A 24,751-nucleotide genomic window follows, 5' to 3' on the forward strand; every position below is an offset into this window, starting at 1 on the left:
TTCGTGGTACTGAGGGTTGAACCCAGGGGCATTCTACCTCCCAGCTACACCCCTAGCCCTTTTTGTTTTTTACTTTGAAACAGGATCAGCCGGGCATGGTAGTATGTGCTTGTAATCCCAGTACTTGGGAGGCTGAGACAGGAGAATCCCAGGTTTGAGGACAGCCTCAGCAAGTAGTGAGACTCTCATCAACCTAGTGAGACCCTGTTTCATTAAAAAAAAAGGGGGGGGGGCTGAGAATGTAGTTTGGAGGTAGAATACCCCTACCTAGGTTCAATTCTTAGTACTACACAAACACACACACACCAGGATCTTGCTAAATTGTTGAGGCTGGCCTTGAATCTGTTATCCTCCTGTCCCAGCCTCTCAAGCTCTTCAAGCCCTTCCCCTGCTCCCCACCTGTGGGGTAGGTTCAGAGCACTCCCCCTTGGTCGGCTGGGGGTGAGTAGTCCCACCATCTGTCAGTGTGACAAAACGCCAGCAAGGAGAGGCTGCCCTAAGCAGCTCCTGTGTTCACTGGACGACATCCTGACACAGTCTCCTGGCTAGAGCAGGAGAAAGCACAGGATTCGGAGGAGGAACAGACCTGAGTGGGCACCTCAGTCACACTATGCTGTGTGACCCTCGGATAGTCACTACACCTCTCTGGGGTCAGCATCTATACCTCAGGAAATTGAATATAAGGGTACCCAGCCCGGAGCTATTGGGGAAAGCCAGAAAAACACGCCAAGGGGGAGCCGCGTGTGCACAGCAGACACGATGTCACTAACCTTAAACCTCAGCCTCCTGGTGGGCCCCAAGAACACAAGCCCTTCCTTCCTGAGCAGAAGCGGGCCAGGCTGGGGTCCCGGTCCTCCGCCTTCAGTCCTGACTTCCTCTAGGACTCTCAGAGCCGCCCTCTGGCCGTCCCCTCCCAGGCCGGCTCCTTCTATTCCCCACGGACCCATCCAGGAGCACCATGCCAGGATGAGCCTTCCTCTTAAAGGGATAGAATGGAGGCCCAGGGGCTCCCGACGCTGGGCTCCCCGGGTCTGTGCCTCAGGGCACATCACCCCCTCTGTGGGCTTCTGTGGCCTCCTGATATGAAAGGCCTGGGGCTTCAGGAAGAGGCTGTGCAAACTATTTGTTTTGTTTGTTTGTGGTAGTAGGGATTTAACCTAAGGGCACTTTACTACTGGGCTAATACCCAAGCACTATTTATTTATTTATTTACTTATTTATTGTTACTGAGGATGGAACTCAGGAGCCTTCTACCTCTGGGCTAAACTCCCAGACCTATGTTATATTTTATTTGGAAACAGGGTTTCAGTAAATTGCTGAGAGCCTCACTAAGTAGCTGAGGCTGGCTTCGAACCTGTGCCATACTTCTGTCTTAGCCTCTCAAACGCTGGTTTACAAGCATGTGCCACCACACCCGGCCCTATTTATTTATTTTAGGTTTTTGTGTGTGGTACTGGGGATGGAACCCAGAGATTTCTACCTCCGGGATACATTCCCAGACCTATTTTTTATATTCTATTTGGAACAGGGTCTCACTAGGTTGCTGAGAGCCTCACTAAGTAGCTGAGGCTGGCTTCAAACCTTCGCGATCCTCCTGTCTCAGCCTCCCAAGTACTGGAATTACAGCTGGGCGTGGTGGCGCACGCTTGTAATCCCCACACTTGGGAGGCAGAGACAGGAGGATCACGCAGGTTCAAAGCCAGCCCCAGCGAGACCCTGTTTCCAAATTTTAAAAAATGTAAAAATAGGTCTGGGAGTATAGCCCGGAGGTAGAAGGGCTTCCAGGAACCCCAGTACCACCAAAAAAAAAAAAAAAAGTACTGGAATTACAACAAGCATGCGCCACCACACCCAGCTTATTTATTTTATTTTTATTTTATTTTTTATTATTTTTTAGTGTGTATATGTGTATATGGTACTGGGGATGGAACTCAGGGGTTTTTCTACTACCGGGCTATACTCCCAGACCTATTTTTATACTTTATTTGGAAACAGGGTCTCACTAAATTGCTGAGAGCTTCACTAAGTAGCTGAGGCTGGCTTCGAACCTGAGCAATCCTCCTGTCTCAGCCTCCCAAGTGCTGGGATTGCAAGCTTGCACCACCATGCCCAGCTTTATTTATTTTAAAATAAGGATACAAGCCAGGTGTGGTGGCACATGCTTGTAATCCTAGTATTCCAGAAGGTGAGACCTTGTAATCCCAGCATTCCGAAGGCTGAGACCGGAAATTGCCATTCGCGGACAGCCTTAGCTACTTAGTGAGGCCCTCTGCAACATAGTGAGACCCTGTTTCAAAATAAAGAATAAAAAATAGGGCAGGGGGGTGTAGATTGGAGGCCAAATGCCCCTGACCTCCCAAAAAATAGAGCTGGGGGTGTCAGAATGACCCTGGGTTCCATCCCCAGCACCACAAGAAAAATTAAAATAAGGTCTTGGTGGTGTATGCTTGTAATCCCAGTACATGGGAGGCTGATACAGGAGGATCAAATTCTGGACAGCCTCAGCTACTTAGTGAGGTCCCTTGCAGTATAGTGAGACTCTGTTTCAAAATAAAGAATAAAAAATAGAAGCCAGGTGTGGTGGCGTACCCTTGTAATCCCAGAATTTGGGGGACTGAGGATTGCGGTTCTCAGCCAGCCTCAGCTACTTAGGCCCTCTGCAACTCAGTGAGACCCTGTTTCCAAATAAAGAATAAAAATAGGGCTGGGAGTGTAGCTCAGAGGTAGAATGCCCCTGGGCTCCATCCCCAGGACCACACACACATCAAAAAGAATTAAAAAAATAAGACTGAGGGCATAGCTCAGAGGTAGAATGCTCCTGGGTTCCATCCCCAGTCCTGCAAAAATAAATGAAATAAGATAAGGTCAGCAGGAGTGGTGGTACACCACACGCCCAGTATGTGAGCTCTTTTGGGGACAAGGGCCCTCATCTTTGGCTTGGAAAAGGTGGACCCAGCAATTAGAGACAAAACCATCCTGCCGGGTGTTCTGCAGCCCACAGCTTCTGGATCCCAGGGCCATGGTAGGGGCCCAGGAATCTGCATTTAATCAATTTTCTAGAAATTCTTTGTGTGTGTGTGTGTGTGTGTGTGTGTGTGTGTGTGTGTGTGTGTGTGGTACTGGGGGTGGAACCCAGGGACATTCTACCTTCCAGCAACACCCCCAGCCCTATTTTTTATTCTTTATTTTTGAATCAGGGTCTAGCTGGGTGTGGTAGCACACGCTTGTAATCCCAGCATTTAGGAAGCTGAGATAGGAGGATCATAGGAGGATCGAGGTTCGAGGACAGCCTCAACTACTTAGTGAGGCCCTTTGCAACTCAATGAGACCATTTCCAAATAAAGAATAAAAAATAGGGCTGAGGTGCAGTTCAGAGGTAGTATGCCCCTAGATTCTATCCCCAGTACCACAAAAAAGAAAAGTAACAGGGGCTCAATGAGTTGCAAAGGACCTCACTAAGTAGCTGAAGCTCTTCGAACTGCCATCCTCCCGTCTCAGCCTCCCAAATGCTGGGATTACAAGCGTGCGCCACCACGCCTAGCCCTATTTATATTTTTTAGTTTGAAACCAAGTCTCGCTAAGTTGCAGAGGGGCTGCACTAAATTGCTGAGGCTGACATCGATCCTACAGTCCTCCTGTCTCAGCTTCCCAAGTACTGAAAATACAAATGTGTTTCACTGTGCCTGGCTAGTGGTTAAGTCTGACAGTCCAAGTTGGCTTTATTTTCTATTTTAGAATTGGGTAAGACAGGCGTAATGGCGCATGCTTGTAATCCCAGTACTTGGGAGGCTGAGACGGGAGGATCGCAGGTTTGCAAACAACTTCACCTACTTAGTGAGGTTCTATGCAACTTAGTGAGACCCTGTTTCAAAATAAAGAATAAAAAATAGGGCTGTGAGTGTAGCCTGGAGGTAGAATACCCCTGAGTTCAATCCCTAATACCACAAAAAAAAAAAAAGAAGAAGGAAGGAAGAAGAAAGAAAGAATTGGGCAACACAGCTAGGTATGGAGGCTGAAACAGGAGGATCACAGGTTTAAGCCCAGCCTCACCAAGTTAGTGAGACCCTGTTTCAAAATAAATTAAATTGGGCTAGGGGTATAGCTCAGGGGTAGTATGTCCCTGGGTTTAATCCCCTGTACAAAGAAAAAAAAGCTAGGCGTGATATTTTATAATTCCAGTATTTGGAAGGCTGAGACAGAAGAATCTTAGGTTTGCAACCAACCTCAGCAACTTGAATTAGCCCTCCACAAGTTAGTGACACTGCTTCAAAATAAAATAGGGCCGGCAGTATAGCCCCAAAGTAGAATGTCCCTGGGTTCAATCCCCAGCACCACAAAAATAAATAAATAATTTTTTTAAAAGAATTCAGCCAGGCGTGGTGGCGCACGCTTGTAATTCCAGCATTCGGGAGGCTGAGACCGGAGGATCCTGGTTCAGGGACAGCCTCAGCTACTTAGGCCCTCTGCAACTTAGAGAAACCCTGTTTCAAAATAAAAAAATATAGGGCAGGGGGTGTAACTCGGAGGTCAAATGCCCCTGGGTTCCATCCCCAGACCCGCAAAAAAAAAAAAAAAAAGAAAAAAAAATTGGACAAGCCAGGCATGGTGGTGCACACTTGTAATCTCAGCATTTGAGAGGCTGAGACAGGAGGATCGGATCAAGGTTCAAGGACAGCCTCACCTACTCCTTAGGCCCCTTGCAACTCAGTGAGACCCTGCTTCCAAATAAAGAATAAAACTAGGGCTGGGGGTTGAAGGGTCTGAGAATCACCCACCAACCCAAATAACGAAGGACTCACAAGAGATGTAAAATGCAAGCGAGGTTTATTGTGCTGCAGCTCTGTCCCAGCAAGCCAGGGGTCGAGACCAAGACACTAAATGGTTGAGGTTCGACCCAGAGCTCACTCCAAGGTCTGAATTTATAGCCCCAGGAGGGAGTGGTTACACACACGTCTGAGCCCGCCAACCTCAGAATACAACCAATCAGATACAAGGACAAACAAGTACAACCAATAATTTTAAAACATGCATCCACACACGTCAGAGCCTGCTAAAGACTGCTTATCTCCCTTATGGTATGTGCTCCTTCCCTAGGGCTGCCTTTCCTACCCACCTTGGCTTATCTCTGCGCTGAGGAATCTGCCTGGAGAGCAGATTAGCATGGCCTTGTTCCCCAGGCCGGAGGGGGAGGGCTGACCTGGCTCAGAGATATGGGGATGGGGCCCATGTTGCTTGCAGCTGTGGGGGGCAGCAGGGGGAGGACAGAGACCTTGTGGGGCAGCGCGGGGAGGACAGAGACCTTGGCCGGCAAGCTGGAGATTAGAAGCTTTGACCTGGTGGGTCCCCTACCCTGGTCCTTGAATCCTACAACCTGGACAGCTTGGCTTATAGATCTTCATTCTGCTTCCAATCCTACCTTCTATATCTTAACTCTATATCTTAACTCTATATACTAATTGATAAGTAAAATAAAAAATTAAATGCGAGTAAAATAAAAATAAGTGAGTACGGCGGAGTGTGAAAAACACGAGAGAGGTCCGGTACACATGGCAAGTAAAGTTTTAATGGCACGGCTCTCCCGGGGATCAGGGCGAGGCACCGTGGGGCCCGCGCGCCTGTCCGAAGCTAGAGGATGCGGGCTCTCCTTTTAAAGGCATGCATCTCGCGAGATGGGGGTTTACTCGCGGGAACGCCCAATTCTCGCGGGGGTTTCAGCCCCTCCCTTGCCCTGCAGAGGTCATGTGACACAAAGTCATATGAGTGCAGGACCCAACTTAACATTCCGGCCTTTTGATGGTAGGGATAATGGATGACGATTGGACCCTCTAGCTTCTTCCTGCTGTCAAGGGGCGTCGTCAGGGGCCCCAGGCCGGGAGGAGTCGGGAGTCCAGTCCCCCAGAAGGGGATGCAGGTGGGTGCATAGCTGCAGTGCGAATTGGAGGTTACCCTGGACAGCTTAGTGATGTGCGCTTGAGGAGGCTTGAACAGGCAAGGGCTATTAAAGAAAAAAACAAATTATGAGATTGAGCAGGCGACCAAAAAGGAGACTGGTTTACTCAGTACCTGGAGAGCTACCCTGAGCTGGCAAAGAGGATGGAGGTTGAGGGATCCAGGAGCCATCAGTCTTCAGCCAGGCTGAGTAGGGCCAGCGGCGGGGCCTGGTCTGGAAAGGTGCTCCCCCTGTGTTGAGGCACCTGGGGCTCACCCTTTTCCAAGGGCACTGTTCCAGTGGCCCTCCTGGCCACACGCCGAGCAGTCTGATTGGTAGGCGTGGCTTTGCCCCACTTGAGGCAGGCTCCTGGAGGTAGTTGTTGTTGCAGTCCTCCACACGTAGGTGGCGCTCCAGGGGGCTGAGCCGCCACCGCCAGCCAAAGGGCAGCTACCAGGGATCTGCTTTTTGGCAAAGTCGGAGTGTATGCTCCATTTCCGCCTGTTTCTCTTTGGAATTAAAACTTAGATGCTATGTTAAGGTTCTGTCAGCTGTGACGGACCTATACTCACAAAGAGCGCGTCCCGGGGCTGGTGTCTGGCAAGAATGGCAACGCAGACTCCCCACGGGCAGAGGGTGTCGCCCCAGCCCCGGCGTTTCCCACAGCACCTAGGGCGCGCCCACGCGGGCCGCCCAGCAAAATTGCAGTCTGGCGCGGGCCAAGATGGCGACTGTGACATCACCAGGCAGTGACTACGCGCCATCACAAAATGGCAGCTGGCGGGAAAATAAATGGAAGCTGATGGGGGAGAGCATTTGGAAGGATACCAGACCGCTTATAAAAGTTCCTAACTATTCCTGGGCCACCGCAACCTATTTTCCAACTCGTATCAAGGCAGACAGGCTTTCAGGGCATCTGCTAGTATAAAGGTTTGACTCCCCATAATTGGTTCGCGGGCGGAAACGAAGAACAGGAAATGGGCGTCCCCGATTTCCCTGCTCAATCGTTCGGAAACAGAGGTTAAGAGATAGGGAAGAACGTCTTTATTCCTTTTTAAAACCGGAGGATGACCTGGTCATCCGCAGCGTGGTCCCAGTGGACCGGGGGACAATGGGTCACCAAGCGCTTGGATTTTTAGGTCCCAGTGGACCGGGAGACCCAAGTCCGGAACCCGCTAACCAAGGGAAGGAGGCAGTTTACCGGAGTGAAGTGTTGCCAGCCAGCGCTGGCTTCGACAGAAGCGCTGAGAAGCTGCTGGGAGCGTGGTGGAGCCGGGGCGCGTGGATGCCGGTGGCTGGTATGGATGGCACTGGCGGCTGGCGCAGGTGGGATCAGTGGGGGTGCGCAGGCGGCATGGCTTGCCGGGCCCGCGGCGTGGAGACAAAATGGCTTCCAGGCACACGCCAGACGCTGAGGCTGGGCCCCGAGGAGCACCGCCAGTGAGCCTGGCTCGGGGCGGGTGGGGCAAACCGGCCAGAGGTCCCGGCGGTGACCGGAGAACCAAGCTGGAACGGTGCTTTAGGAGGTACAAGCGGCAGGCAGAGGTCCTGGCCCGCGCAGGTGGTTGGCAGGCAGAGCAAGTGCCAAGCTGCCTGGCTCGGGCCGGAAAGATGGCCGCCGACTCCTAGGATTGGTTAGGAGTGGAAAGGGGGAGGGATTAAAGATTGTGAGGCCTCCAGTGAGGCCATGAGGTGGGAGGGGTTAAAGATGGCGAGGCCTCCAGTGAGGCCATGAGGTGGGAGGGGTTAAGGATGGCGAGGCCTCCAGTGAGGCCATGAGGTGGGAGGGGTTAAGGATGGAGAGGCCTCCAGTGAGGCCATGAGGTGGGAGGGGTTAAGGATGGCGAGGCCTCCAGTGAGGCCATGAGGTGGGAGGGGTTAAGGATGGCGAAGCCTCCAGTGAGGCCATGAGGTGGGAGGGGTTAAAGATGGCGAGGCCTCCAGTGAGGCCATGAGGTGGGAGGGGTTAAGGATGGCGAGGCCTCCAGTGAGGCCATGAGGTGGGAGGGGTTAAGGATGGCGAGGCCTCCAGTGAGGCCATGAGGTGGGAGGGGTTAAGGATGGCGAGGCCTCCAGTGAGGCCATGAGGTGGGAGGGGTTAAGGATGGCGAGGCCTCCAGTGAGGCCATGAGGTGGGAGGGGTTAAAGATGGTGGGGCCAAGATGGCGGCCCCCCAGTGATTCCACGTGTGCAAGATGGCGGGCCAAAGCTGGCGACCCCCCCCCCCCAGTAATCCCATGTGGCTGCTTACCGGAATGGCCAGGCCCAGGCAGCAGGGGTGGGCAGGCACAGGGTGAAGGGCGCCAGGGCGCGAGTCCGAGTGGAGGAACCAGCTGGAGCGCGGGCTGGACTTGGCGGGCTGGGGGCTGTTTAGCAGAGTGGCGGCCGCCTAGATGGAGGAGGCAGGCGGCCCCGGCAGGCGGGTCTAAGCAACGCCAGGCGTGGAGAAGACATAGGTGCGCGGTGTGGCGCAGTCCGCGGGCGGCGCGGTCCCATTCCAGCGGCGGGCGGCGTGGGCAGGCGGGAACGGCGGTTTTAGGAGGTCCAAGCGGCAGGCAGAGGTCCTGGCCCGTGCAGGAGGCCAGCAAGTAGAACGGGTGCCAGCATCACCCAAGGAGCCTGGCTCCGGGAGGGTGGAACTGGCAGCCTGGCGGCCGGCGGAGCCTGCACGCCCCGGCGGTGGTGGCTGTGGCCGCGGTGGCAGTGGAAGATGGCCTCCGGTGCTCCAGAAGAGAGCACATGGGCGGGAAAAGATGGCCACCGGCTCTCAGCAGAGCTCGGGGCCGAAAAGATGGCCGTGAGCTCTCAGCAGAGCCCGGGGCGGGAAGAAGGCTGCCGGCTCTCCCGGAGAGCGCAGGGCCGGAAAGATGGCTTAAGGTCCAGGCAGGCATGGGGCAGCAGTGGCGGCAGTGGCGGGAGCAACGCCTGCAAGCGGAGCGCTGGTGTGGGACCTCACAGTCGAGCTGCTGGCGGGTCGGAGAGTCCGGGGCTCAAAAAGAGAGTAAAAAGAAAAAGAGAAAACAGAAAAAAAAAAAAGGAAAAAAATGGGGAGGGACCCAAGAGTTCTCCCGGTTCGGCACCAAATGATAAGTAAAATAAAAAATTAAATGCGAGTAAAATAAAAATAAGTGAGTACGGCGGAGTGTGAAAAACACGAGAGAGGTCCGGTACACATGGCAAGTAAAGTTTTAATGGCACGGCTCTCCCGGGGATCAGGGCGAGGCACCGTGGGGCCCGCGCGCCTGTCCGAAGCTAGAGGATGCGGGCTCTCCTTTTAAAGGCATGCATCTCGCGAGATGGGGGTTTACTCGCGGGAACGCCCAATTCTCGCGGGGGTTTCAGCCCCTCCCTTGCCCTGCAGAGGTCATGTAACACAAAGTCATATGAGTGCAGGACCCAACTTAACACTAATATCTTATTTTATATCCTACTTTCTTAATCCTAATAGGGGAGAAGGCTTCTCTAACTAAATTCTCATGCTGAGGGGAAACTCTTCTTCCAGCATTCCTACAGGGGTGTAACTCGAAGGTAGAATGCCCCTGGGTTTCATCCCTAGTGCAAAAAAAAGAAAAAAAGAATTGGACAAGACTTCATTCCATAAAAATAGAGCAAATGTTCCACTTAGCAGAGCAGAAAAGGCTGCTTTTGCTTGTTTTGTTTTATTCTTTAAGGTACTTACTAGAGATTGAACCCAGGAACATTCACCACAGAGCTACACTCCCAGCCCTTTTTATTTTTGAGACGGGGTCTTGCTAAATTGCCCAGGGCCTTGAACCTTTAATTCTGCTACCTCAGCCTCAAAGTACAGGGATTACAGTCTTGTGCCACTTTGGTTTGCTAGACAGACAAGGGATAAGGAAAGCAAAAAAAAAAAAAAATCCAGGCGTGGTAGCACACTAATCCCAACATTCGGGAGGCTGAGACAAGAGGATCACAATTCTTGGACAGCCTCAGCTACTTAGCAAGGCCCTTTGCAACTCAGTGGGACCCTGTTTAAAAAAAAAAACACTAAGAAATAGGACTGGGGATGGCTTGGAGGTTGAATGTCCCTGGGTTCCATCCCCAGTACTGCAAAAACAAAAAACAAAAAAAACAGGTTGGTTGCTTCAAAGTTACTTTCCTTGTAAGGTGATCATGTTTTTTTGTTGGTAGCACTGATTGAACCCAGGGGCATCCTACCTCTGAGCTGGTGTACACCTCAGCCTTATTTTTTATTATTTGGAAACAGGGTTTCACTAAATTGCAGAGGGCCTCACCAAGTAGATGAGGCTGGCCACCAACCTGTGATCCCCCTGCCTCAGCCTTCCAAGTACTGGGATTACAAGCGTGCGCCATCACACCTGACTGGATCATGGTTTTTCCGTTTTTTTCTACCATGCAGATTTACATGACATTTCACCTTACAGATGGGCCTTAGAAAACTTAACAAATCCTTCCCCCCCACTTTTTTTTGTGGTACCAGGGATTGAACCCAGGGGCATTGCACCTCTGAGCTAACCCCCCCACCAGCCCTATTTTTTAGTCTTTTATTTTTGAAACAGGGTCTCACTGAGTTGTGAAGGGCTTTGCTAAATAGTTGAGGCTGTCCGCAAACTACAATCCTCTGGTCTCCGCCTCCCGAATGCTGGGATTACAAGCGTGTGCCACCATGCCCAGCCCAGCTATTCCTTATTTTGAAAAAGGGTCTCACTAAGTTGCAGAGGCCTCAATAAGTAGCTGAGGCTGGCCTTGAATCGCAATCCTCCAGTCTCAGCCTCCCAAGTACTGGGATTACAAGTGTGTACCGCCACACCCAGTCCCCCACCCCTTTTTGGCATTTTTAGATACTAGAGATTGAACCCAGAGGCATTCTACCTCCAAACTACACCCCCAGTCTGATTTCTTTTTTTTTTTTCTTTTTTTTTTTTTGCAGGTGTGGAGATGAAACCTAGGGGCATTGGACCTCCAAACTACACCTCCTGCCCTATTTTTTTATTCTTTATTTTGAAACAGGGTCTCACTAAGTAGCTGAGGCTGTCCGGGAACCACGATCCTCCTGTCTCAGCCTCCCGATGATTCTATTTCTTATTTGGAAACAGAGTCTCAGTAGGTTGCTGAGAGCCCGGCTAAATTGATGAGGCTGGCTTTGAGCCTGCGATCCTTCTATATTAGCCTCCAAAGTACTGGGATTGCAAGCCTGCGCCACCAAGCCCAACTTTTCTTTTTCTGATGCATGAAATTGCTGTCCAGGAGACTGAGACCGAGGATTGTGGTTCACAATCAACCTCAGCTACTTAGCAAAACCCTTCACAACTCAGTGAGACCCTGTTTCAAAAAAAAAAAAAAAAAAGACTAAAAAATAGGGCTGGGGGTGTAGTTTGTAGGTACAATGCCCCTGAGTTCCATCTCCGGTACAGAAAGAAAAAAGAAAAAAAGAAAGAAATTCAAACACATCTATACAGATTATCCTATGGTGTACGTCTGATGTGTGCTAGGTACTATCCAGATTCTGTGCCTTTAGTTTTTTAAATATAAAATGCAGCCCTACCTACAAAATAGGTGATTTTTTTCACTTTTTTTGGGGGGGTATTGGGAGTTGAACAAAGGGCCACTGTACCTCCAAGCAACACACTCAGCCCTTTTTACTTTTTATTATGAAACAGCTTCAAGTACTGGGGTTACAGGCGAGTGCCACCAGACCAGGCTTCTTCACATTTTATTTTTATTATTTTTTTGGTGCTGGGAATTGGACTATATCACCAGACCAATTATTTTTTGTGTGGTACTGGGGGTGGAACCCAGGGACTTTTCTACCTTCAGGCTATACTCCCAGACCTATTTTATACTTTATTTGGAAACAGGGTCTCATTAAGTTGCTGAGAGCCTCACTTAAATAGCTGAGGCTGGCTTCAAACCTGTGCCATCCTCCTGTCTCAGTCTCCCAAGCGCGGGGATTACAAGCTTGCGCCACCACGCCCGGCTGAGCAGCCTTCTTTAAGGAGGTGGACCGCGAGCTGGGCCTTATGGGTGGACAGAATGACATCAGGAGGAAGAGTCAAGGACGGTCATCTCACAACATCTAAAGCCCAGGCAAAGGCAATCAGGAGATCTCTTAAAGCCCAAGATTAGTAGGGCAAAGGGACTGCCCTACAAATCCCAGGAGCTCCCAGTATCCCGCCCCGCCCAGCCTTGCACTGCCCGGCCGGTCCAGGTACCGCCCCGTCCAGCCCCTTCTGCGTCCCCTTAAGACACTACTCGAACCCTCCTGGGTCCAAGTGGGCCGCCTGGGCCTTGGGGCTCCATCCCTCGCTTCGGCCCCACCTCCGTCTGGTCTAGTGCTCCGCGACCCCACCCGAGGGCTCTGCTGCGCCCTGTGCCAAGCGCCCTCCAGGTGCAATCAGAACCGCCCTCCCGGCCCCGCCCGGAGCAGCCTGGCCACGCCCCCTCGCGTCCGCCGCGGGGTCGGCCTGCTGGCCCCGCCCCGCCCGGAGCAGCCTGGCCACGCCCCCTCGCGTCGGCCGCAGGGTGGGCCTGCTGGCCCCGCCCCGCCCGGAGCAGCCTGGCCACGCCCCCTCGCGTCGGCCGCAGGGTCGGCCTGCTGGCCCCGCCCCGCGTCCCGGCTGCCGCGTCCCGAGACTCCGCCCGGCGCGCGGAGCTGCAGCCATGGCTGTCACCGCCGAGGGCGCCCGCAGGAAGGACCGCATCCTCTGCCTGTTTGACGTGGACGGGACCCTCACGCCGGCCCGCCAGGTAGGCCCGACTTTCGGAGGCTGGGGCTGGCCGTGTCCGGTGGACACCCGAAGCCCTGCAGCGACGTGACGCGGGGACGCAGTGTGGGACGCCTTGGTACCCGGCCTACCTTCCGGGGTCGACCCCCGGAGTGACGGGGACCCCGGCAACAGGTGTCCCCGCCCCCCAGCCTCGGCGCCCAGGTCTTCCTGGGAGCGTGGGGGCGGGACCCGGCTCCGGAGGGAGCGGGCTGCGGGCGGGGCCTAGCGCCACTCTCCTCCCGCCGCGAAGGGCTCCGCACGCCCCCCCAGCCCGGGCTCCGCACGCCCCCCCGGCCCGGGCTCCGCACGCCCCCCCGGCCCGGGCCCCGCACGCCCCCCCGGCCCGGGCCCCGCACGCCCCCCCCGGCCCGGGCCCCGCACGCCCCCCCCCGGCCCGGGCCCCGCACGCCCCCCCCCGGCCCGGGCCCCGCACGCCCCCCCGGCCCGGGCCCCGCACGCCCCCCCGGCCCGGGCCCCGCACGCCCCCCCGGCCCGGGCCCCGCACGCCCCCCCAGCCCGGCTCGCGGCTTGAGCCCCCGACGCTCCGGAATCCGAAGCTCGGAGCCGAGTGGAGCAGGGCTCTGCGCGCCCTCATCAGCGTCGCCCTCTGGGGGGCGTGAGGCGGTCGCACCATCCGCCCCGACGTTTCCAGGCCTGGCCTGGCAGCTTTACCCTCCACCTCCCGGGGTGGGGGAGAGAGGGCTCTTGGCTGGTGAGCACCTGGGGACGGGCGGCTGCCAGGCCCAGACGGGCCCGGCCCGGCGGTGAGGCTCAGAGAATGGGAGCACGGTTTCTCTTCCAAGCGCACCTGCGGGGTTAGCCCTCCGACCTCTGCTCCGCGGCCTGCTTATCACCCTTTTCGGCAGAGGCTGGTGGGAACCAGGTCCCAGTCGCCAGTGCCCCTTCCCTCCTGCGGCCCCCTGTTTCAGCTGACGTACTTCGTGTGTGTGTGTGTGTGTGTGTGTGTGTGTGTGTGTTGTTGTTGTTTTGGTGGTGGTACTGTGGGTGGAACCCAGGGGCTTTCTACCTCCGGGCTATACTCCCTCCCAGCCCTATTGGAAAAGGGGTCTCACTAAGTTGCTGAGAGCCTCACTAAGTAGCTGAGGCTGGCTTCGAACCAGCGCGATCCTCCTGTCTTAGCCTCCCAAGCCCGGGGATTACAAGCCTGTGCCACCACGCCCGGCTCCTAGTTTTGTTTTGTTTTGTTGTTGTTTTACAGTACTGGGGATGGAACCCAGGGTCATCGTACCTCTGAGCTACACCCTCAACCCTAATTTTTAGTTTTGAAACAGGGTCTCACTGAGTTGCTAAGGGCTCGCTTAGTAGCTGAGGCTGTCAATGAACTGCAGTCCTTCCCGTCTCCACCTCCCAAATGCTGGAATTTAAAGCGTGAGCCAACACACCTGGCCCGTATATATAGTTTTAGACATCAAAACGTGTTGGACAAGGCCAAGTGTAGTGACCTAAGCCTGTAATCCCTGTTCTTGGGAGGCTGAGACAGGAAGATTCCACGTTCAAGACCAGCCTCAGAAACATAGACTCTCAGCAACTTAGCAAGACCCTATTTCCAAACAAAAACATAAGAAGTGCTGGAGATGGCTGGACGTGGTAGTCCATACTTGTAATCCCAGTACTTGGGAGGCTGAGACAGGAGGATGGCAGGTTCCTGGCCAGCCTCAGCTACATAGTGAGGACCTCTGCAATTTAGGGAACCCTTGTTTGAAAATAAAAAATAGGATGCCAGACATGGTGGCACACGCTTGTAATCCCAGTACTTGGGAGGCTGATACAGGAGGATCTCAGATTCGAGGACAGCCTTAGCTATCCTCTCTGCAACTTAGACCTTTTCTCAAAAATAAAGAATAAAAAATAGGTCTGGGAGTCAGGCATGGTGGAGCACGCTTGTAATCCCAGCATTCAAGAAACTGAGACAGGAGATCTCAGTGCACAGTTTCAGTTACTTAGTGAGGCCCAACACAACTTAGTGAGGCTCTGTTTCAAAATAAAGAATAAAAGAATAGGGCAGGGGATGTACTCAGAAGTCAATGCTCCTGGCTGGGGATCTAGAGAGAATGCCCCAGGGTTCCATCCTCAGTACTGCAAAAATAAATAAATGAAAAATAAAAATAAATAAATAGAGCTGGGGCTGTAGCTTGGAGGTAGAATGCCTCCAAGTTCAATGCCTCTGGGTTAAACTGACTGCAAAAAAAAAGACTAGGATTGTAGCTCAGAAATAGTGTCCTTGGGTTCAATCCCCTGTACCACACTGGATACGGTGTATAGTGGTTCATGCTTGTAATCCCAGTAATTGGGAGGCTGAGACAGGAAGATTGCAGGTTCCAGGCCCATCTCAGCAACTTAGTAAGGCCCTGTTTCAAAATAAAAAAAGTCAAGCTTGGTCTTGCAATCCCAGTATTTGGGAGGCTGAGACAGGAGGCTCCAGGTGAGGACAGCCTCACCAAATAGTGAGAATCTCATCAACCTAATGAAATCCTGTTTAAAAAAAAAAAAAAAAAAAAGCTGGGCATGGTGGTGCACGCTTGTAATCCCAATATTAGGGAGGCCGAGACCGGAGGATCGCCGTTTGCAGACAGCCTCAGCTACTTAGTGAGGCCCTCTGCAACTCAGTGAGACCAGGTTTCAAAGTAAAGAATAGGGCAGGGGGTGTGGCTCAGAGGTCGAATGCCCCTGGGTTCCATCCCCAGACCCACAAAAAAAAAGAGCTGGAGATATAGCTCAGAAGTAGAACACCCTAGCCAAGCGTGGTAGCACACTTGTAATCCCAATATTTGGGAGGCTGAGACTGGAAGATTGCAGATTTGAGGCCAGTTCTCAGCTACTTAGTAAGGCACTCCAAAACTTAGTGAGAACCTGTTTCAAAATAAAGAATAAAAGCTGGGCATGGTGGTGCATGCTTGTAATCCCAACATTCGGGAGGCTAAGACCAGAGGCCTTTCGCAACTCAGTGAGACCCTGTTTCAAAAAATAAAAAGACTAAAAAAAATAGGGCTGATGGTGTAGCTCAGAGGTACAATGTCCCTGGGTTCCATCCCCAGTACCACACACACAAAAAAAGAATAAAAATATAGGACTGGAAGCCAGGTGTGGTGGCACACGCTTGTAATCCCAACATTCGGGAGGCTGAGACCAGAGGATCGCAATTCATGGACAGCCTCAGCTACTTAGTGAGGCCCTCTGCAACTTAGTTGAGACCCTGTTTCAAATTAAAGAATAAAAAATAGGACAGGGGGTATAGTCCCTGGGTTCCACCCTCAGACCCTAAAACAAACAAACAAACAAACAAACAAACAAAAACCAGGCTGGGAGTGTAGCTCAGAGGTAGAACGCCCCTGTGTTCAATCCCCAGCAGCACAAAAATTAAGGGCTGGAGTTATATTTTAGAAGTAGAACACCTATAGGTTCAAAACCCAATACTGCAAAAAAAAAAAAAGAAAGAAAAAAGAAAAAAGGATTGGATATAGTTGAGTATTATCCCTTATTCAAAATACTTAGGACCAGTGTAGTGTGGTAGCGCACACTTGTAATCTCAGTGCTTGGGAGGCTGTGACAAGAGGATCTCAGGTTCACGTCGAGCCTCAGCAACTTAGTGAGACCCTGTTTTGTCTTTTTTTTTTTTTTTTTTTTTTTTGGGTCTGAGGATGGAACCCACAGGGCATTGGACCTCCAAGCTACACCTCCTGCCCTTTTTTTTTTTTTTTTTTGTACTGGGGTTGCAACCCAGGGGATTTCTACCTCCGGGCTACACTCCCAGACCTATTTTATGTTTTATTTGGAAACAGGGTCTCACTAAGTTGCTGAGAGCCTCGCTAAGTAGCTGAGGCTGGCTTCGAACCTGTGTGAACCTCCTGTCTCAGCCTCCCAAGTGCTGGGATTACAAGCGTGCGCCACCACGCCCGACTTTTTTTTTCCCTGCCCTCTTTTTTATTCTTTAATTTGAAACAGGGTCTCACTAAGTTGTGGAGGGCCTTACTAAGTAGCTGAGGCTGTCCATGAACCGTGATCTTCCGGTCTCAGCCTCCCGAATGCTGGCATCACAAATGTGCGCCACCACGCCCGGCTAAGACCCTGTTTTGAAATAAAGAATAAAATAGGGCTGGGGGTGTAGCTCAGAGGTAGAATTCCCCTTGGCTCACTCCATAGTATCACCCCCCCGGGGGGGGGGGGACAGAAAAACTTAGTACCAGAAATATTTCTGATTTTTTTCAGATTTTATACATAGTGAGATATCTTGGGAATGGGACCTACATCTAAACTTGAAAGTTATTTATTTATTCATTTATTTATTTATTTATTTATTTATCTGTTTTGCGGTTCTGAGGATGGAACCCAGGGGCATTCTACCTCTGAGTTATACCCCTAGCCCAATTTTTTTTTTTAGTCTTTATTTTGAAACAGAGTCTCACTGAGTTGCAAAGGGCTTTACTAAGTAGCTGAGGCTGTCCACAAACCATGATCCTTCTGTCTCAGCCTCCTGAATGCTGGGATTACAAGCGTGCGCCACCACACCCGGCTGAAATTCATTTATGTTTTGTATATACCTTATATGTAGCCTGATGGCGATTATTTTATTTTTGCAGTGCTAGGGATTAACCCTAGGGCCCCACGCATGGTAGGCAAGTGCTGTGCCACTGAGCCATGGTCCCAGCCCTATCTTACACATTATCAGTGTGACTCTCTTTTGATTGCGTCTCATTAGATTAGAGCAAGTGTAGAATTTTCCACCTGCGGCATTATGTCAGCGCTCAAAAAGTTTCTGATGTTTGGGTTAGGACACTCGGCCTCTTGCCTCAGACGCAGGAACCATGAGCTCCCTGGATTCTAAGCACTCACTGAGGGCTAAGTGGAGGTCCCAGGCTTGCCAACAGCTAGAATCCTTTTCTTCCTCCTCCCCTGCAGAAAATTGACCCCGAAGTGTCCGCCTTCCTGCAGAAGCTACGAAGTCGGGTGCAGATCGGCGTGGTGGGCGGCTCAGACTACTCGAAGATCGCGGAGCAGCTTGGCGACGGCGACGAAGGTAGGGGCAGACCCAAGCCAGCGGCGGATGCCTCCCTCACCCAGTCAGCAACACCGAGCAAGTGCCGCCTGTCGCTGGGCACTGAGCCGGGCTCTGGAGGAGCAGCCGAGGAGGGGCAGGCAGAGCCCTGCCCTGGCGCACCGCGCACCCTCATTTCTGTCCCCCACGTCTTTATTTCCCTGTTTCCTAAAATGGGCAGAATCAGCCGGGTGTGGAGGCGCATGCTTGTAGTCCCAGTACTTGGGAGTCTAAAACAGGACGATTGCACATTCAAAGCCAGCTTCAGCAACTTAGCGAGGCGCTCTGCAATTTAGTGAGATCCTGTTTCCAAATAAGAAAATTGGGCTGAAGGTAAAAGGCTGAGGTAGAATGCTTCTGGGTTCAATCTTCAGTACCAAAAGCAAACAAAGAAAAAAACAGGAGTCTCTAGGTAGCAGAAAGTCTCCCTAAGGTGCTAAGCTGACTTAGACCCTATTATCCCCGTCTCCACTTCCCAAGTACTGGGATTCTGGGCGTGCGCCACCATGTCCCAGCTCAGGAACTTTCATGAATTTTCCCTTCCTCTACCCCTTGTTCATTCTATCAGCAAGTCCAAAAATATCTTCTGTCCTGTCTGTGAGCATTTCCACCACCCACTATTGTCCAGGTGGTCACCTGCCACCAGACTGCAGTTGCTGCTTGTGAAGCCCAGAGAAGGCTGTGAGGGGAAGTCTGTACCAGGGGCCACCGGGAGCACAGAGCAGAGATGCTGCCCTCTTCCGGGCAGTCCTGGAAGGGGGAGGGGCTGAGGGAGAGTAAAGGGAGGGCATCCCACACGGAAGGGTCTGGCTGGTATAGAAGAAATCCGAAAGCTGGGCGCCTTGGTGGCACACGCTTGTAATCCCAGCATTCGGGAGGCTGAGACAGGAAGATCTTGGTTCTCGGAGAGCCTCAGATACTTAGTGAGGCCCTTGCAACTCAGTGAGGCCCTGTTTCAAAATAAAGAATAAACTGGGTGTGGTGGCACATGTTTGTAATCCCCGCACTTGGGAGGCTGAGACAGGAGGATCACATGGGTTCGAAGCCAGCCTCAGCTACTTAGTGAAGCTCTCAGCAACTTAGACCCTGTTTCCAAATAAAATATTAAAAAAAAATAAAGAAAGAAAAAAAATAGGGCTGGGGGTGTAGCTTGGAGGTAGAATCCTCCTGGGTTCCATCCCCAGTACCTCAAAAAAAAAAAAAAAAAAGAATAAAAAATAGGGCTTGGGATGTAGCTCAGAGGTAGAATGCCCTGGGTTCCATTCCTAGTACCCAAATAAATAAATAAATAAATAAATAAATAAATAAATAAATAATCTGAGCTACGGAGGAGGAGGCTGGTGAGGCAGGCCTGGACTGAAGGCTCAGTTTCTGCATACTGGGCCCAGGAGTGTGTATGGCCTTCACCCCTGAGCTTGCCTGTTTTCACGTGCTTTTTCTCCCCGCCTGCGGTGCGGTCCTGAAGTCATCGAGAAGTTTGACTACGTGTTTGCTGAGAATGGGACGGTGCAGTATAAGCATGGACGGCTGCTCTCCAAGCAGGTCAGTGCTCCCAGGGCTGGGCCAGGAGACCCCACTTTTCCAGCCAGCACAGCATCCTGGCGGGGGGAGAGACGCCTCCCTCGCCACACGAGCCTGTGTCCCTTCCCAGACCATCCAGAGCCACCTGGGGGAGGAGCTGCTGCAGGACTTGATCAACTTCTGCCTCCGCTACATGGCCCTGCTCAGGCTGCCCAAAAAGCGGTGAGGTCCCCCGCTGAGCTTTGGACCTGAAGGAAGAAAGGTGTGGGCCCCGCAGGTGGCGCCTGGAAGAACCCAGGCCCCTGGACTAGCTATTTACTTACTGTGGTGCTGGGAATGGAAGCCAGGGCTTGCTAGGCAAGCGCTAACCACTGAGTACGCCCCCGGCCCCTGCTGCCTTGGTGGGTGGGTTCCTGTCCCCTGTCAAAGACAGGGCAGCTGGGGTTCCAGATGGGGCTGGACTTGAGCTCAGGCCGCCCTCATTCTCACTGGCTTCCTGACCTCCATCCCACAGGGGCACGTTCATCGAGTTCCGGAATGGCATGCTGAACATCTCGCCCATTGGCCGCAACTGCACCCTGGAGGAGCGGATCGAGTTCTCCGAGCTGGACAAGGTGCCACCAACCATGCCGCCCTCAGCCTGGAGGGCCGCGGTCCCTCAGCCTCTCCGAGCCTTCATGTTCTCAGCCGTAAAATGGGTTGCAGGAACAGGGCACAGTTGCACAAGCCTGTAATCCCAGTACTTGGGAGTCTGAAATAGGATTGTAGATTTGAGGCCAGCCTTGGCAATTTATCAAGACCTTGTATCTTTTTTTTTTTTTTTTTTTTTTTTGGTACTGGGGGTAGAACCCAGGGGCTTTCTACCTCCGGGCTACACTTCTAGCCCTATTTTATAATTTATTTGGAAACAGTCTCATTGAGTTGCTGAGAGCCTCACTAAGTAGCTGAGGCTGGCTTTGAACCTGTGCAATGCTCCTGTTTTGGCCTCCCAAACTCTGGGATTACAAGCTTGCACTACCACTCCCAGTTTAAGACCTTGTATCTTTTATTTTATTTTATTTTATTTTTTTATTTGCGGGTCTGGGGATGGAACCAGAGGCACTTGACCTCCGAGCTATAACCCTGCCCAATTTTTTATTCTTTATTTTGAAACAGGGTCTCACTGAGTTGCGGAGAGCCTCACTAAGTAGCTGAGGCTGTCCATGAACCGCGATCCTCCGGTCTCAGCCTCCCAAATGCAGGGATTACAAACGTGCGCCACCACACCCGGCCTTTTATTTTATTTTTATTTATTTATTTTTGCAGTACTGGGGATAGAACCCAGGGGCATTCTACCTCCACGCTACACCCCCAGCCCTATTTTTTATTCTTTATTTTGAAACCAGATCTCAGTGAGTTGCAAAGGGCCTCACTGAGTAGCTAAGGCTGTCTGCGAACTGCGATCCTCCAGTCTCAGCTTCCCGAATGCTGGGATTACAAGTGTGCACCACCACGTCTGGCTTTATTTTATTTTATTTTGTTTGGTACTAGGGGTTGGATCCAGAGGCATTCCAAGCTTCACCCCCAGCTTCATTTTATTTCTTTTTCTTTTTCTTTTTTTTTTTTTTTTTTTTGTAGGTCTGGGGATGAAACCCAGGAGCGTTCGACCTCCGAGATATACCCCTGCCCTATTTTTTTATTCTTTATATTGAAACCAGGTCTCACTGAGTTGCAGAGGGCCTCAATAAGTAGCTGAGGTTGTCCACAAACCACGATCCTCCAGTCTCAGCCTCCTGAATGCTGGGATTACAAGCGTGCACCACCACGCCCGGCTCATATTTCTTATTTTGAAGCAGAGTCTGTCTATATTGCTGAAGAACCTTGCTGAGTTGCTGAGGCCAGCTCTGAGCCTGCAATTCTCCTGTCTCAGCCTTCTAAGTACGGAGATTACAAGTGTGTATCACCATGCCCAGCGCAAAACCCTATTTCAAAATAAAAAGTAAAATAAAGCTGGGATATAACTCAGAGATAGAATGTCCCTGGGTTCCATTCTTAGTATCACCAAAAAAAAAAAAAAAAAGGTTGAAGGAAGGAGTTCTTTTAATTTTTTTTTTTTTTTGGTGATACTGGGGGTGGAACCCAGGGGCTTTCTACCTCTGGGCTATACTCCCAGAGCTATTTTTATATTTTATTTGGAAACAAGGTCTCACTAAGTTGCTAAGAGCCTCACTAAGTAGCTGAGGCTGGCTTCTGAACTTGTGCGAACTTCCTGTCTCAGCCTCCCAAATGCAGGAATTACAAGTGTGTGCTACCACACCCAGCTTACATTTATTTTTAAATTTTACTTTCTTTTTTTTTTTTTTTTTGCGGGTCTGGGGATAGAACCCAGGGTCATTCAACCTTCGACTACACTCCCTGCCCTATTTTTTTATTCTTTATTTTGAAACAGGGTCTAAGTTGCAGAGGGCCTCACTAAGTAGCTGAAGCTGTCTGCAAACTGTGATCCTCCTGTCTCAGCCTCCCGAATGCTGGGATTATAAGCGTGGGCCACCACACCCAGCAAATTTTACTCTTTCTTTGTACTAAGGATTCAACCCAGGGACAGTCTACCTCTGAGCTATACCTCCAGCCCTATTTTATTTTTTATCTTTTTATTTATTTAGTTTTGTTTTGCCTCCCAATGCTGGGTCTGCGCCTGTGGCTGGCTTTCACATTCTTTCTGTTTTATGAACATGGAAGCAAAGGCTCAGAAAGGGAGAGACGTGCCCAGGATCACCTAAGCAGGTCGCAGAGCAGAGGGTTGACTTGGCGACTGGGCTCGGAGCGTGGGGGTCTCAGCGGCCTGCGGTAACCGCCGCCACAGGCCTGGGGGCTTTGCTCTTGTTGCAAGTAGGTAGTTGTGGAGTGGTTGAAACTGACCTTGGCAGGGTTTTTTGGCATTGTTTTTCTTTGGTTTTTTGGTGGGTTTTTTGTAGTACTGGGATGGAACCCAGGGGCATTCTATCTTTGAGCTACACCACCAGTCCTATTTTTTATTATTTGGAAACAGTCTCACTGAGTTGCAAAGGGCCTCACTAAGTAGCCAGGGCTGTCCTCGAACCACAGTCTTCCCGTCTCAGCCTCCCGAATGCTGGGATCACAAACCTGCGCCACCACGCCCAGCTTTCCATTGTCCCGCTTTCCAATCCCGGCCCTCCCTCCCTCCTTGCTCCATGAGCAAGGCGACAAGGCAAGAGCTTCCCCACCCTGCGCCCTCTTTTCTGTAGAGCAGGGGGATCAGTAGCTCCCACCTCCTGAGCAGGTGACTGATGGCCGGGTGTGGCTCCCCCTGCCGGCCCCTCTCCTGACCTGCTATTGGAGGCACCTGCCCCGCCCTGAGCTGATTGTCCTGCTTTGGCCAGAAGTGGACACTGGTTCCATTCGCTCCTGTGTCATCGCCCAGCAGCCGGTTTCCACGTCCTGCTGTCCCCACCATGGCCCAGCAAGATCGTCAGGCTCGGGAGTGACTGGCTCCACGGGCAGGGAAGGGGCTGTCCCGGGCCCCGCAGGATCCCCGGCCCAGCCCAGGACACAGACCTCCTTCCTCACCGCTCCTCTCGCTGGTTCGAGTGCCTGAGCCACGGTGTGCCGGCCCTGCCCAGGTGGATGCTGTGACGGGTGCTCGGGCTGCCCTGGCCCCTGGGCCTTTCCCCTCCTGCCTCTCTCCCCACACCCTGCCTGCACTCCAGCGGCAGGGATCTGGCACCAGGTTCACACTTCTAGACCTTGTGCAGTCAGGCCTGCTCTGCCTAAGGCTGGGTGACCTGGAACAAGTGTGGCCTGTCTGAGCCCCCGAGGCCTCGTGTGTAAAGGGAGGACACACACACCCCCTCCCCCAGGAGCTCACACGGGGCATGCCCCGACTGGGCCGTCTGAGCCTCATTTGCGCCCGCCCCCTGCAGAAGGAGAGGATCCGGGAGAAGTTCGTGGAAGCCCTGAAGACAGAGTTTGCCGGCAAGGGGCTGAGGTTTTCCCGAGGTACGCCCACCCACCCACAGCACGGCGGGCTGAGAGGCCTGCCACGAGCCCGTGCCGCGGGCACAGAGGGCCACCAGGGCCCAAGGCAGACAGGGGCTCAGTAGTCGTGGGTGCCCCGGTCTCCCACCTTCCCAAGCCCCAGGGAGGCTGGAGGTGCCCAGAAGCCCACCCACTCCCTCCTCCCAGTCTGCCATTGACCTGGCACAGCTACCCCCAGCTGCAGCCTCACCCCATCCCCCAGGGCCAGAGGGGACTCCAGCTGCCAGGGCCTCAGAGGCCTCGCACTCCCAGCAAAGCCAGGCCTCACCCTGGAGCCCAGGCGGCCAGCTTTGGCTCCTGCCTCCCCCACCCTCAGAGAAGGCTGCTGAACCCTGTCTAAGCCTTCCCAGCCTTGAGGACTGCCCCAGCTCCCCTGGCCCCATGGCTCTCCAGCGGCCTGTCCTGTCCCCACCTGGGTCAGACGGTCCCAGCAGCTCCAGAGTCGGCCCTGGGCCCTGGGCCTGGCACTGAGCAGGTACCCAGGGCTGCTGAATGAATAAATAAGCAAGAGGCCTCCCCCAGCTCACCTCGAGCCACCCCCCCCCTGCAGGAGGCATGATCAGCTTCGACGTCTTCCCTGAGGGCTGGGACAAGCGCTACTGCCTGGACAGCCTGGACCAGGACAGCTTTGACACCATTCATTTCTTTGGGAATGAGACCAGCCCTGTGAGTGTGGCCCGCCCAGGGTCTCTGCGCCCAAAGCCCCCGAGGTCAAGGCCAACACACAGGGCCAGAGAACAGACCTCTTGGGGGCTCCAGGAAGACGGCCCAGGCTCGCTGTCCTGTTATACATTGGAAGCCTGGGGCCCAGAGATGGCTGGACCCTTGTTCCAGGCCACACAGCGTGTCAGGGCAGATGTAGGCTTCCTGGTAGTTCTGAGGAGGTGAGAGGAGGACCAGCCCCAGTGGGGGGGGGGGCATGGCTGGGTGGCTGCTGGACCCCAGCCCTGCCAGCTTTCTCCGCGTGTCACCTAAGCTTAGGCCTCCTCTGCACAGGGCGGGAACGACTTTGAAATCTACGCGGATCCCCGGACTGTCGGCCATAGCGTGGTCTCCCCTCAGGACACGGTGCAGCGCTGCAGAGAGCTTTTTTTCCCAGAGACTGCTCACGAGGCGTGACCAGGGCCCACACCCGCACGCTGACCTGCTGAGAGCCTCACCGGGCCTTTAGACAAGGCCCTGCTCCTCAGCGCCTGCCACGGGACCCAGGAGGCGTGGACCACCACCGGCCCCAGCCAGGCGTCCTTCTTATGCCCAGAGTGTCCCCGTCCTCCACCCTGGTGGCTCTGGCCACAGCTGCTGCTTGTACCTCTGGACAGAGCACGTCTGTCTGTCGGTGCTGGCAGAGGCGTGTGCGAGTGTATGATAAGGAGCCCACCCTGCCCGCCCGCCCCGGATGGGGAGCCGCAGAGCAGCGGGAAGGGGCGGTGTCTCAGAGAACTTCTTGTCACAAATATTAAAGTT

The 24,751-nt window shown here is 53.1% G+C and overlaps 1 protein-coding gene across 2 annotated transcripts; it reads left to right on the forward strand.

Annotated features, from left to right (window-relative positions):
- Window positions 1-12,571: 12,571 nt before the first annotated feature.
- PMM1 (phosphomannomutase 1) lies at window positions 12,572-24,406 on the forward strand (the record flags this gene model as incomplete). 2 transcript variants are annotated; one of them, XM_080705895.1, is made up of 8 exons in its annotated part: window positions 12,572-12,658; window positions 17,596-17,713; window positions 19,197-19,273; window positions 19,383-19,474; window positions 19,767-19,866; window positions 23,173-23,248; window positions 23,838-23,953; window positions 24,284-24,406. In XM_080705895.1, the coding sequence occupies 8 exons, from the start codon at window positions 12,572-12,574 to the stop codon at window positions 24,404-24,406; spliced, it is 789 nt and encodes a 262-aa protein (XP_080562021.1). The 2 variants fall into 2 exon arrangements, with proteins under 2 accessions (XP_080562021.1, XP_080562022.1); XM_080705896.1 differs by lacking the exon at window positions 19,197-19,273 and having other exon boundaries at window positions 17,596-17,610.
- Window positions 24,407-24,751: the final 345 nt, after the last annotated feature.

This window comes from Muscardinus avellanarius (genome assembly GCF_963383645.1).
Source record: "Muscardinus avellanarius genome assembly, chromosome: 11".
NCBI lineage: Eukaryota > Metazoa > Chordata > Mammalia > Rodentia > Gliridae > Muscardinus > Muscardinus avellanarius.